This window comes from Melanostigma gelatinosum (assembly GCF_949748355.1).
Source record: "Melanostigma gelatinosum genome assembly, chromosome: 20".
In the NCBI taxonomy this organism is placed as follows: domain Eukaryota; kingdom Metazoa; phylum Chordata; class Actinopteri; order Perciformes; family Zoarcidae; genus Melanostigma; species Melanostigma gelatinosum.
Genome location: NC_136653.1, coordinates 21,590,543 through 21,605,542, shown reverse-complemented (window position 1 = coordinate 21,605,542; position 15,000 = coordinate 21,590,543). Strand labels below are relative to the sequence as shown.

The window sequence follows — 15,000 nt, the reverse complement described above, 5'->3', positions numbered from 1 at the left end:
TGTGGACACCTCACGGGGGACGAGGACGTCTCTGTGTTTTGACGCCTCGTTGTCACCTCGGCTCTGCTCGTCTGCACCTACACACCTGAGAGAGGACATCTTTGTGTTTACGTGGGTGTGAAATAAAGTTTCTGCAGATGCAATCCTCACTGTTACTGTCATCTGTTGAGCAGTAAAACAGAAAATGTGTCTGAACTGTTGTGAAGTAGAAATATTACGTATTCTAGCTGGAAATAGTCGAGTAAAGTAAAAGTACCTCAAAATGTACTGTACATTACAGTAGTACATTCAGCAACTGTTTTACATCATAATGTTCAGTAGTGAGCACTGAATACACACACACACACACACACACATAAATGGACCTGTCTATTACAGGAGTGGAAATGGATCGGGACAGTTTCCATCCGACTAACGCCTGACCTGTGACCTCACAGCTGTGTGTGTGTGCGTGTTTATTGGTTGGTGTCCCCTCCAGCTGCAGAGCTCACACCGGGCACACATGGAGTCCATTTATATACACACACACACACACGCACACACACACACACACAGGAGGCAGACGCAAGACATAGACACACGTTGTAACTGATATTGTAAATACCTTGATCGTATTACCATTATATAACAGGATATGTTCACACACACACACACACACACACACACACACACACACACACGCACGCACGCACACACACACACAGAGACAGGAGGTTTCAAAGCATAAATTCACTGACCTGAGGGTGTGTGTGTCTGTGTGTGTTTCATACTGTAATAAATCCAGAAGCAGCAGAGGAAGTCCATGATGCCTCTGTTCAGTCAAAGATGAAGACTGTTCTCTGAAGCTAATGTCACACACACACACACACACACACACACACACACACACACACACACACACACACACACACACACACACACACACACACACACACACACACACACACACACACACACACACTAGCTGCCTGATGTGTTCAATAAGAAGATGTGAATGTGTTGATACCTTCAGCCTCTCTGGTCTCATGAGTGTCTTCCTGTTCATCTCTCAGACATTTCAGGTCCTTTATTGTCATGTGATGAAGAATGTAGATCTCATTAGATATTTATGAAAGAAAGGCACGAAACAGTGCACTTAAATATAGGGATAACATAACACATTAAATCTTACATTATTAATGAACGTATATAAGTATGAATACATCCAGTGCCAGCTGTTCACAGCTGCTTCATACTCTATTCAACATATCCTCAAACAACGGTTCGTATGACATCCTTAGTTAGGTTTAGACAACTAAACTACTTAGTTAGGCTGAGACAACTAAACTACTTAGGTTGAGACAACTAAACGACTTAGCTAGGTTGAGACAACTAAACTACTTAGTTAGGCTGAGACAACTAAACTACTTAGTTACGCTGAGACAACTAAACTACTTAGTTAGGCTGAGACAACTAAACTACTTAGGTTGAGACAACTAAACTACTAAGTTAGGCTGAGACAACTAAACTACTTAGGTTGAGACAACTAAACTACTTGGTTAGGCTGAGACAACTAAACTACTTAGTTAGGCTGAGACAACTAAACTACTTAGGCTGAGACAACTAAACTACTTAGGTTGAGACAACTAAACTACTTAGCTAGGTTGAGACAAAAAAACTGCTTTGTTAGGTTGAGACAACTAAACTACTTGGTTAGGCTGAGACAACTAAACTACTTAGTTAGGCTGAGACAACTAAACTACTTAGGCTGAGACAACTAAACTACTTAGGCTGAGACAACTAAACTACTTAGGTTGAGACAACTAAACTACTTAGGTTGAGACAACTAAACTACTTAGCTAGGTTGAGACAAAAAAACTGCTTAGTTAGGTTGAGACAAAAAAACTACTAAGTTAGGTTGAGACAAAAAAACTACTTAGTTAGGTTGAGACAACAAAACTGCTTAGTTAGGTTGAGACAAAAAAACTACTAAGTTAGGTTGAGACAAAAAAACTACTTAGTTAGGCTGAGACAAAAAAACTGCTTAGTTAGCTTTCGACAACTAAACTACTTAGTTAGCTTTCGACAACTAAACTACTTAGTTAGCTTTCGACAACTAAACTACTTAGTTAGCTTTCGACAACTAAACTACTTAGTTAGCTTTCGACAACTAAACTACTTAGTTAGCTTTAGACAACTAAAACTACTTAGGTTGAGACAACAACACTACTAAGTTGGGTTCAGGAAAAGATGGTAGTTTAATATGACTACAGAAGTGTTGTTACTTAAATATTGAAGTTACGTGACTAATAAATCAACGTATACTTCTCGTTTCAAGCAGGGAACGAACGTCTGCTGGAGGAAAGGTTTTTTGTTTGATACATCTCGAAGAAACACAAAGAATAACGCAGCTTTTGTGACCTGCACAAATACGACAAAGAGAAAACTGTGATTTTCAAAAAGCCTTAAAATCCGTCTCTTTCTATGTAAATGAGTTCAACTTAAAAACAGTCCAATTCACAACCAGCTAGAGGGAAATGACCGGCGTCTTCGGGGAGTTGGAGGTGACTGACAGACTGAGATATTAAACTGAAGTTCAGAGGAATCAGAAGCTGTAGCGCTCTGTCTGAACATGTTCTGAATTCAGTTGTCAGTTTGTGAAACTACAAGTTTGTTTCCCAGAAATCTCCACAGAGCAGCGTCACTGAGCTGGAGGATCCAGTGAAGCCTGTAGTCCTGGATTCAAGAGTGGATCTATGTGACTGAACCCAAACACAGCGAGCTGAGCGGGTCAGCTGAAGGTAAATCTCAGCTTCATGTGAGTTTCTTCTTTCTCTGTGGTTTCATCAAACTCAAAACCTGGGTTTGATCTCATGGTTGTTTTCATATCTCAAACATCAACTGGACGAACAATCTGAAGTTTGACATGTTTTGTTTTTCATTTGATCTGTGATTTATTTGAACATTCTGAATGTGTCACACACACATGTTCAACAATAGGCCCTCAGTGTGGATGGTTGATCCGATGGGACTCACAGCTGCTGAATATTAAAGATTACAGCTTCCATTGTCTTTTATTCTAACGGCATCTTGTCTTCAGTCGACTGTCGAGTTCACGCGACTCGTCTCCGTCTGTCCAACACTCTCCTTTGAGCAGGATGTTTCAGAACCTACTGGCTAAATGATATGAAACATCTGGATATTCATGTTCCCCAGAGGATGAATCTGATGGTTATAGCGACCTCTAGGCCCTTTTTTTAAAGTGCTACCTTCACAACACGTCAAATTATTTATTGAGAATTCACTGTGAACAAAGTCACTCTTATCTCAGAAGCAGCTAAAGTTTTTTGTTCCGACTCATTTACCTGAATTTTCCCGGTAGTGAATTCATTTTTCCGATTATTCTGACACCACATGAACTCAGCACAAATGCATTATCTTGAAATATAACGCGTGTACAAACAGACGAACGGAGGGCAGAACGTACATAAGCACCTGCTGGTAGCTGCAGAAGGGTTGTCGTGTTTGTTGTTCGATGGTTTTGACAGGAGGCTGCTGTTCCTTTAATGGTACGGTTCTACTGAACCTTACCGGACTACTTTCACCCCTGTTCACGTCGGCAAAAAGCTATTCAGCCACTGATCCGTTTCTTCAGCAGCACAACGTTCTGCAGAGTTCAGCGCGTCATTGAAAATATGCTGTTTTGTTGTTTGCCTGTTGAAAATAAGATGACGAAGAAAATATTTTTCTATTTTCCATTTGGTTCAGTTCTTTCAAAGTGGACAAAGTTTCAGTTTCACGTCCGGAGTCTATGTGTCATTTCTGAACTAAACATTAAACTGAAACACAAATCTGCTGCCTAAACTTTCTTTCACTTCCTGTCTTACCCGAACTATAAACAAACATTTATTATTGTGTAGAAGCGCTCCACATACTGGGGCTCTCTGGATTCTTTAGGTGCACTGTGCTTGTTGTGAAGGGTTCATTGCATGAGTGTATATATAAAATGCACCTATAGAAATAAGATCGGAGCAGAAGGGAAATTCCCAAGCTGGTCAGAGCGGCGGCCATTTTTAAGTGTACCATCGCCATTTCGACCCTTCTAGTGAACTAACTTGTGATTAAACTAAACCGACGACTCACTGAGGTTTTACAGTTACGACTAAAATAATTAGTGGAGTCGTAACATTAGGAAGCGTAGGAAGACGAGTAAATGATGAAAAATGCTTCATCCACACACTCTCGTTACAGCGTAGGAACGATCACTGCTCAATGTAACCAGTGTCGCATTAAAGCATCGTAGAGTTAACAGGCTAGCGGGCTAACTAGCCAGCCATCCGTTTCCGGATCTGCGTTGTTATCATAACAACAACAATTGATATTCTCATACTCCTATGAAGTCACCCGATGCTCGTATGTATTAGTAGTATTAGAAGTTCAGCAGACTTCACAGGTTTGAAGATGATTGAGAGGTTTTCTTTGGAGGGAATCCCTTCACAGAGAGACGAATCATCACAGACACATCTTCATTCTTTCCAGGCTAACGCGCTACTGCTATCAGCTCCAACATCTCTCTCTGCGTTCGATTAGGCCCAGCTTCACCTCAACAATGTGTTCTGGATTATTCTCACACAATAGACCCACTTCTTCAGTCCTTTGGTCCCTGCTGATGGCTGCAGAGACACTGGCCGCCGCTGACCGCCGCCTGGTTTCCACCATCCTGTTTCCATCGTCTCGGCGAGTCTTCGGAGCGTCCCGGGGTGAAAACAAGGCCAGACGGGTTTTGATCAATTTCGCCTGAGTCAGGGAGGAAACAGTAACAGTTAGATTTTTGTATTTGTTCAGGGTGTCCGAACAGAACCTCATGTTTGGGCCTCTAATAATAGAAGACACTCGGTTCTATTGTTAGAGGACTGAAGGTGACCCGTCAACGTTTCTGTTCTTCAGAACTGATCGAGATCCTCGATCATTATGTGTTTGAAGTGTTGCTGTAAATCCTCATCACTCAATGAATGAATGAATTCTTTATTAGCTTCAGAGTCAAACTAAACTCACATTTCGTTTCTACTCTACAAACCATTTGCTTCGACTGGTTCCTTTAGTTTAAAGCAGGGGTCTCAGACTCGCGGCCCGCGGGCCAATTGCGGCCCACGAGCCGATATTGTGCGGCCCCCTGCCTAACATAAAAGTGTTAATGCGGCCCCCGCCTTTTTCTCACGCGCACCTTTTTGCAGAGTTGTTGTGCGAGTCGTTGTGGGCGTTTTATATTTACAACGTGAATTAGCGAAACTGTCACTTGAAACGTGATTCAGGAGTGACACCAAGTGGAAGGAAACTATATCTCACCCGGTCCCAGTCATGTCTTTCTCAAAACCTGCCGTGAAGAGAAACGTTGGCGAAGAGCACAGACAATTCCAGGAAAAGTGGGAGACGGAATGTTTGTTTGTTGAGCACCGGGGCTCCGACGTGTCTTCTATGCACAGAGAAAGTCGCGGTACATAAGGAGTACAACCTCAAACGGCATTACTCAACGAGACATGCCGAGGAGTCTACACAATACCAGGAGATGAGCGAGAGGCCGGGCCGGCGATCTTAAAACATGTTTACTGAGGAGACACGATGTTTTTAAGAAAGCGAGCAAAGCGAGTGACGCGGCAGTCGAAGCGAGCTGCGTGGTGAGTGAGATGATCGCCAAGGCGGGAAAGTCATTCAAAGAAGGCGAGTTCATAAAAACGTGCATGTTACAGGCTGCAAGTACCGTCTGAAAAACAGTCCGTTTAGAACATCAGCCTTTCAGCCAACACAGGGGCAACACAGAGCATTCTGACCTGTCAGATGACAGATATGATCAACTGCGGGAGAAAGACAAACATTCTGCGCATTCTCAGTTGCTCTTGATGAGAGCACAGACTTCAAGACACACAGAGACACTTTTCAAATCTCTGCTGATCCCTTCTCCTTTGATGTGCAAGATGCTCCTCCTGTGCTTCAAATGGAGCTCATTGACCTGCAGTGCAATTCTGAACTCAAAGCCAAGTTCAGGGAGGTGAGTGGAACAGCAGACAAGCTTGGACAACTTTTGAGAGAATTGCCCCCCCACCTTCCCTGAGCTTTCCAGGATGTTCAAGCGGACCATGTGCCTTTTTGGGAGCACGTATCTGTGTGAAAAGCTCTTCTCAACCATGAACTTTAACAAGTCAAAGTACAGGTCCAAAGTACAGGTCCTCTGAAGAACCCGTTCATGTTCTGAGGAACCCGTTCACGCTCTGAAGAACCCGTTCACGTTCTGAAGAACCGTTCACGTTCTGAAGAACCGTTCATGCTCTGAAGAACCCGTTCATGTTCTGGAGAACCCGTTCATGTTCTGAAGAACCGTTCATGCTCTGAAGAACCCGTTCACGCTCTGAAGAACCGTTCATGTTCTGAACTGTTATTAATGAAGATTGGATCAGTTGTACTTTTTTTGGAATACTTGATGCGGCCCAGCCTCACCCACTCTACCTCCAGCGGTAAGTTGAGTTTGAGACCGCTGGTTTAAAGGGTTAAACCTCGTGTTTGGTCCAGTTGGTGTAAATACTCAGTCTCACGGCAGGTCGTAAAATCGTCACGAAATGGATCTATTGGTTTTGTGTACAGGGTCACGAATGGTCCTTTTTCTCGTGTTGCTTGAAACAACTGTTTCTGGGACATAACGTTACAAAACCAACAGTTAGGTTTAGGAGAAGCGTCACAAACTCGTTGTCGAACACCCGTCTCGTGATTGAAAGTCCTCTGCTTGTCGGACACATCCACCTCCCCTCCCACACGCCACATGAAGTCTTTTTATATTACGTAACTTGGTGTGATCGGCGCAGAGTCACTTGGATACGTTTAATTTCTCCATCAAAAAAAAGGTTCGCCATTGACTTTCCACTTGAAAAGATTGTTTGTACTGACGGCAATAAAAATACGGACAATTTGTTTCCATGAAGACAAAACCAATACATTTTATTTCTTACTGGGTTTAAATACCAGAAGAAGAGTGAAATATTAGCTGTGGCTGAGAGACTGCAAGGTCTGCAAGAACCAGATGATGATTATGGAGCTTCTTGTTCTTACTGGCCAAATTTAAATTAGATTTTGCCATTTGCAGTTGTCATTTTGAATTACAGTAAGGGAACCAGACACACACACACACACACATTTCGGTGAAACGGTAAACAAAAGAAAGAGTTATAATTATTTCATAGAGATCATCAGAAGCTTAAATTGGTTTGGTATGAATAACATCTTTGTGTCCCGTTTCCGTTGGCTCGGTTCACGCTGGAGTCTGTATTGTTTCTCTTCTAAAGGAACGGGTCCATGCAGGGTTCAGGTGAGGTGAGTCTGAGGTCCGCTTCAGTGTTTTGGGCCATTTAAAACCTCCAGCGTAAACACGATCCTATAGATCCGAGTGAGCTAAGGCCTCTCAGTGTCGCCACGTCGGCTCACTAACGGTTTAACGAACGTCGCCGACCTTTAACTTTGACATATAAACATTCTTCTGTTCGTGAGCAATGTTGAAATTAGAACTTTCATATTTTGGACTCCACGGTCAGACGTCCTCGCCCGGTTCATGTCCCGTCTGTCGTCTGTTGTTTTCCCTGAATGGTGAGGCCCAGTTTACCCAGAATGACCCTCTCCTCACATTCTCCCACTCCTCCCTCAGTCCTCCCTCCGCTTTCTTTCATGTGTTGTTCATGTTCTGGAGGTCAGTGTGCTTCCAACAGTCGGGCGGAAACTTTCACGAGTCAGAAAACTAGAGAAACAGAATTATTATCATTATATATATAGATTATATTGCTATGTTTAACCGTTATAAAGTTCCACCTGTGGGGCACTAGAACTACGTAGAACATGTGAAAAGTGACGACAACTGTCGGTGAACATGTGATATATGTATTGATACATTTGTGATTTAAAAAAAGAACTCCTGTCGTAAAATAATCCAGATACAATGAAAGTTAGGTTTAGACAACTAAACCAACAGTTAAGTTTAGACAACAGCACCAACAGTTAGGTTTAGACAACAACACCAACAGTTAGGTTTAGACAACTAAACCAACAGTTAGGTTTAGACAACTAAACCAACAGTTAGGTTTAGACAACAACACCAACAGTTAGGTTTAGACAACAACACCAACAGTTAGGTTTAGACAACTAAACCAACAGTTAGGTTTAGACAACAACACCAACAGTTAAGTTTAGACAACAACACCAACAGTTAGGTTTAGACAACAACACCAACAGTTAAGTTTAGACAACAACACCAACAGTTAGGTTTAGACAACACCAACAGTGAGGTTTAGACAACAACACCAACAGTTAAGTTTAGACAACAACACCAACAGTTAGGTTTAGACAACAACACCAACAGTTAGGTTTAGACAACTAAACCAACAGTTAGGTTTAGACAACAACACCAACAGTTAGGTTTAGACAACAGCACCAACAGTTAGGTTTAGACAACAACACCAACAGTTAGGTTTAGACAACAACACCAACAGTTAGGTTTAGACAACTAAACCAACAGTTAGGTTTAGACAACAACACCAACAGTTAGGTTTAGACAACAACACCAACAGTTAGGTTTAGACAACTAAACCAACAGTTAGGTTTAGACAACAACACCAACAGTTAGGTTTAGACAACAACACCAACAGTTAGGTTTAGACAACAACACCAACAGTTAGGTTTAGACAACAACACCAACAGTTAGGTTTAGACAACTAAACCAACAGTTAAGTTTAGACAACAACACCAACAGTTAAGTTTAGACAACAACACCAACAGTTAGGTTTAGACAACAACACCAACAGTTAAGTTTAGACAACAACACCAACAGTTAGGTTTAGACAACTAAACCAACAGTTAGGTTTAGACAACAACACCAACAGTTAAGTTTAGACAACAACACCAACAGTTAGGTTTAGACAACTAAACCAACAGTTAGGTTTAGACAACAACACCAACAGTTAGGTTTAGACAACAACACCAACAGTTAAGTTTAGACAACAACACCAACAGTTAGGTTTAGACAACAACACCAACAGTTAAGTTTAGACAACACCAACAGTGAGGTTTAGACAACAACACCAACAGTTAAGTTTAGACAACAACACCAACAGTTAGGTTTAGACAACAACACCAACAGTGAGGTTTAGACAACAACACCAACAGTTAGGTTTAGACAACAACACCAACAGTTAGGTTTAGACAACAACACCAACAGTTAGGTTTAGACAACAACACCAACAGTTAGGTTTAGACAACAACACCAACAGTTAGGTTTAGACAACAACACCAACAGTGAGGTTTAGACAACAACACCAACAGTTAGGTTTAGACAACAACACCAACAGTGAGGTTTAGACAACAACACCAACAGTTAGGTTTAGACAACAACACCAACAGTTAGGTTTAGACAACACCAACAGTTAGGTTCAGACAACAACACCAACAGTTAAGTTTAGACAACAGCACCAACAGCTCTTCTGGTCAAAGTCCTGTTTGTTGGACGCTCACCAATACTCGTCTTTTCGGATTTCATAAAGTAGGTCAGTTGCTCTGGTTGTTGCTTAGTCACGAGGTCAGTCATTTGTGTCCACCACGTTTAAGGATCCTAATTGACTTTCTGTTGATGTCATTTCTTGTCCTGAGCTTTGTGACTATTTCCCGCTGCTCATTGCTGGTCAGTGATCTGACTGTGACACAGTGAATGAGGAGGACATGTGTCTCAGTTTGTCCCAGCGGACCGTCCTCAGCGGGGACAGGCGCTTCTGATCCCGAACTCCATTTTAAAACTCATCTTTACAGAAACATTCTACAAACACTGGATGGAGTTCATATAAATACTTCAATAAATGAATGTAAATGCAACACAATAGGAGAGTTTAACAGTTTGTGAAATAAAGACTTCTGCAGAAATGCTTGTGTTGCTGCCCCCTCGTGCCAAGACCACCAACTGCTGCAGGTCTCAGGTCACTTCTTCATTCTGAAAAAGACGAGGAAAGATTATTAATGCAGGAAAACAACCAACACACAGACAGGAATGAACTTAAGAAACAAGATCAATGATCAGTGAAAGTGATGAAAACATGCAGAGTGAACAGTTAAATGAAGGCAGATGGAGGAGTGGTGGGAGCAGAAGAAGAGGAGGATGAAGGGTGGGGTCTCTATGACGTCATCACAGCTGGAAACAGGAACACTGAGTCGCCTTCAAACAGCTGGAGACGTTTTGTCCCGTCACACAGAGGACTCGTGCTGCTCATCAACACATTATCATCAGTGATTAACAGTTCATGAAGGCTTCATCTGTAGGTCCACGCTACCAAATCAATACTTCATTCTCAGCTTATTAAGAACTCTGATTGAAGGTTGTCAGTTAACAGCTAACACGATACATTTCTCATGCTAACATGACACCGTAATTCATAGAGAACCCATGAAAGTATGTAGTGAACCACCAACCAATCATGAACGAGGAAGACCGCAAAATAAAACAAACCGGTAGAATGTGAGGTGGATTAAACAGTACGAGGTAGAAATACACCATGACAGGTACAAGTACACAACATTAAGAGTAAGTATACGACATGAAGGCTGGACGTCTCTGGTGAATCCATCTTTGTCTGGTTTCCTCAGCACGACGGCGGGACGAAGAAGAGGAAGAAGAAGAGGAAGAAGGGACCATGGCAACAGGGCGTACACATCCTGTCCAGACTGGAGGCGACAGGTGTGAATGCTGTCGCCCTATTGGCTGCTGGAGGACTGCTGTCTAATGTAGAATCCAGCTGCTGCACAACTCCTCTCTCTCTCTCTGTCCCTATCTCTCTCTCTCTCCCTCCCTTTCTCCCTCCGTCCGGCCAACATCAGGAAGTTTCCAGAGAAACTCCCACTGGACTTTATATGAGGAAGCCCCGAGAAGTAAGTGTGTGTGTGTGTGTCCGTCATAAACACCTCTCCCTCCAGGCTGCACCTGTAACCCGTCCGTCACATTTGATCTACAGAGACACACTGATCTGTGTGTGTGTGTGTGTGTCTGCTTCTCGTCATCTCACTTAGTGAAATGACTTTTGATTCTCAAAAATCACACTGTGTAACCCCCCCCCCCCCCCCCCCCTCCCTCTCTGGCGGCCATGTTGGAGGTCCTCAGCCCTGTGAGGGACTAAACCGTCCTCATGGGGTCATTAGGAAGTTCGAGGGTAGATCCTCTGGAGAGCAGGAAAAGTTGAATACATATTTCATACTTATGTTTCATTGGTGAGAGTCTGCGAGGCCCTGAGCAGCTTTACAGGTGAACACACCTGCTGCTACAGTCACTATAATATTACCCTTCAAAATAAAAGTCTCACTTATCTCCACTGATGTGGAGTCAGATGGTGACCTCTGTGTCAGTGTTACCAAACGTTATATTAGTCTCCGTCTCCCTCATAGAACCGTGTCTGTGTTCAACATTAGGCTGGACATAAAAAGGTTTCCCACACACACACACACACACACACACACACACACACACACACACACACACACACACACACACACACACACACACACACACACACACACACACACACACACACACACACACACACACACACACACACACACACCAGATGTTGGGGAATAAGAGACACTTAAAGAGCTGGTGAGTTACGTACATCCGAATTTCTCTCTCACACACAAGTTCAACACAGAGGCAGCCAACTGGGCGGCCGAGCTTGACGAGAACAGACAGAGAGAGAGAAATGTGATTGAATGATGAATAAAAATGAGAAGGGTATAAATACAAGACATAAATATAAATACAATAACAGCTATATACATACATGTAAGCAAGTTGTCGGGTGTTGTCAGGCCAACAGTTGCCTCTTGCTGGGCAGGCAGTGTCTTGTTGTCGGGATGAAGGTGGCCTGTTGTCGTGTGTTGTTGGGATGAAGGCGGCCTGTTGTCGTGTGTTGTTGGGATGAAGGTGGCCTGTTGTCGTGTGTTGTTGGGATGAAGGTGGCCTGTTGTCGTGTGTTGTCGGGATGAAGGTGGCCTGTTGTCGGGTGTTGTCGGGATGAAGGTGGCCTGTTGTCGGGTGTTGTTGGGATGAAGGTTGCCTGTTGTCGGGTGTTGTTGGGATGAAGGTTGCCTGTTGTCGGGTGTTGTCGGGATGAAGGTGGCCTGTTGTCGGGTGTTGTCGGGATGAAGGTGGCCTGTTGTCGGGTGTTGTCGGGATGAAGGTGGCCTGTTGTCGGGTGTTGTCGGGATGAAGGTGGCCTGTTGTCGGGTGTTGTCGGGATGAAGGTGGCCTGTTGTCGTGTGTTGTTGGGATGAAGGTGGCCTGTTGTCGTGTGTTGTTGGGATGAAGGTGGCCTGTTGTCGGGTGTTGTCGGGATGAAGGTGGCCTGTTGTCGGGTGTTGTCGGGATGAAGGTGGCCTGTTGTCGGGTGTTGTCGGGATGAAGGTGGCCTGTTGTCGGGTGTTGTTGGGATGAAGGTGGCCTGTTGTCGGGTGTTGTTGGGATGAAGGTGGCCTGTTGTCGTGTGTTGTCGGGATGAAGGTGGCCTGTTGTCGGGTGTTGTCGGGATGAAGGTGGCCTGTTGTCGGGTGTTGTCGGGATGAAGGTGGCCTGTTGTCGGGTGTTGTCGGGATGAAGGTGGCCTGTTGTCGGGTGTTGTCGGGATGAAGGTGGCCTGTTGTCGGGTGTTGTCGGGATGAAGGTGGCCTGTTGTCGTGTGTTGTTGGGATGAAGGTGGCCTGTTGTCGGGTGTTGTCGGGATGAAGGTGGCCTGTTGTCGGGTGTTGTCGGGATGAAGGTGGCCTGTTGTCGGGTGTTGTCGGGATGAAGGTGGCCTGTTGTCGGGTGTTGTCAACACAGGATCACCCTGACAGGATCTAACGGTTTTGTGGCCGTCATAGTTTTAGATATTTATATATTTCCATTACAAACTAAAAGGTGACACCTTAGCGTCTTCTGAGCTGACATTTCCATGGGTACGGTTTGGTTGCCTTCAGGTTAAAGTGCGACATGATATAATTATAAATAACATGTTCACCTGTGTAGGATATTAAGTCCTCATGAACCGTCGTCAGAAGAGTTTAAACGTGAATGAATTCCTGAGAAATATCTTCGTATAGTTTATGTTTCACTGGCTTCATGACACCTGATCCTGTGCTGTCGGGGTTTGTGATCAATCACACCTGAGCCCCCCCCCCCCCTCTGTCTCCCCCCCGACACTCAAACACGCATGTCAGTCTGCGTCTCCCCCGACGAACACCGCCGCCGGCCAGATGAGTCACATTTTCTTGATTCCGGTAAACATCACGTTCGTCCGAGGAGGATTTCTTCATAATTAATGAAACTGTCAGTGTGCCTCTCCTCCTCCTCCTCTTCCTCCCACCTCCTCCTCCCTCTTACGACCGATTCCCTGAAAGGAGCGAGACATCAGCGAGCACGGTGCGGTCAGTCAAACTTCTGGGAGTTCACTTCATCTTCTGTGATGCGTCTCCATTGATGATCAAGGATTATTAACGCCGTAAACAAGCAGAGTCCCAGAACAATATCAGCAGAGAAGAGCGGGAATCACTCAACATCCAAACAGTTTACTCGTCACGTGTTCCCTGTAGAGAGAGATTTCTGTCACAGTAAAGTAAGAGCTTCTCTCGGCCTCTTCTAGCTCAGAGCTCCGAGTCCATGTTTACCTTTCTGTCCAAATTTAGTGCAAATTCTAAAAGAATTTCCAGAAAATTGTTTAAAGAACAATATGAAATGTGATTATGGAGAAATGACAGAACTACATCTTTCAATGATAAACCCTGGTTTATACAACCAGGGTTTTGTTTGTTGGGTTTTGTTTTGATGTCTATCAGTGATAATAACAGTGTAATAACAGTGATGATAACATGTAATAAATGATAATAACAGTTTAATAACAGTATTATAACAGTGATGATAACAGTGTAATAACACATAATAACAGTGTAATAACAGATAATAACAGTGATGAGAACATGTAATAAATGATAATAGTTTAAGAACAGTTTAAGAACAGTATTATAACTGATAATAACAGTGATATAACAGTAATAATAACAGTGTAATAACAGTGTAATAACAGTGTAATAACTGATAATAAGAGTGATAATAACAGTGTAATAACAGTGTACTTACTGCGTTAACAGCTAAAAAAAGTCCATGAAGAAGTCAGACGATCATAAAGTTGTAAATAAATAACTTTGGTTCCTCTCTTTCTCCCTGTTGGTGCGTTCAAGGACACCTGTGATGAGCAAACTATCCTTGAACTCACCGACAGAATCACCGTGTGATTTTTTTAGATTCTTCTCTTGTCAGGTTCGTTGTTCGTGTTCAGCTCGAACCGTCTGACGTCGATACTCACGAAGTAAAAACATTCATGACATTTGATTTAAAGGCAGCAGTTTATTTCAAGTAAACAATGTTTTTACAGAGAAATCAGGAGTGTTTGAAATCAGATGACGAGTCAAACGATCAAGAGGAGTGTACAAACCATCTGAACATCAAAGTCTGTGTATGATAATCATAATCATAATAATCATAATAATAATCATAACATAATCATCATAATAAGCTCTTATTGACTCACATTAACTCATGTTTCTGATTCTGTGATCAGGATGTTGGACAGACTCATGGATTCTTTCTCTCTCAGCCAATCAGGACACTTCATTCTGTGTCACCGCCTTTGAGTCCAGCAGCGTTTTGATGACGTCATCACTGTAGGACAAGGTGTGTCGCAGCACCTGCACGGTGTGCTGGCCAATCAGAGGAGGGGGCGTCGGCTCATCGTGGGCGAAGCTGCTGAAACGAACCGCCGGACCTGAAGACAAACAAACAAACAGATGAAGTGAATGAGCGCTGCGGCCTGCAGGGGGCGACAGTTCAGTGCTGACGGAAAACTTCAAAGATAAACAGGAAGTCACAGAAACAGTTACTTCCTGTTAGATCTGTGAGAGTGTGAGAGTGCGTGTGAGAGAGTG

General features: G+C 43.4%; 2 protein-coding genes across 5 annotated transcripts in view; one reads left to right on the top strand and one right to left on the bottom strand.

The window, feature by feature from the left end:
- eci2 (enoyl-CoA delta isomerase 2) overlaps positions 1-15,000 on the top strand; it is a 144,734-nt gene that overhangs the window by 62,301 nt on the left and 67,433 nt on the right. The window lies entirely within an intron of this gene.
- sugct (succinyl-CoA:glutarate-CoA transferase) overlaps positions 9,656-15,000 on the bottom strand; it is a 44,585-nt gene continuing 39,240 nt past the window's right edge. For 3 of the 4 annotated variants that reach the window (XM_079292539.1, XM_079292540.1, XM_079292541.1), the window contains exon 15: positions 14,420-14,840. In XM_079292539.1, the coding sequence (XP_079148665.1) occupies positions 14,677-14,840 (164 nt within the window). In that variant the 3' untranslated portion in view covers positions 14,420-14,676. Of the gene's footprint in view, positions 9,992-14,419; positions 14,841-15,000 lie in introns of those variants that run through there. The other variant, XR_013772928.1, reaches the window with a different exon arrangement.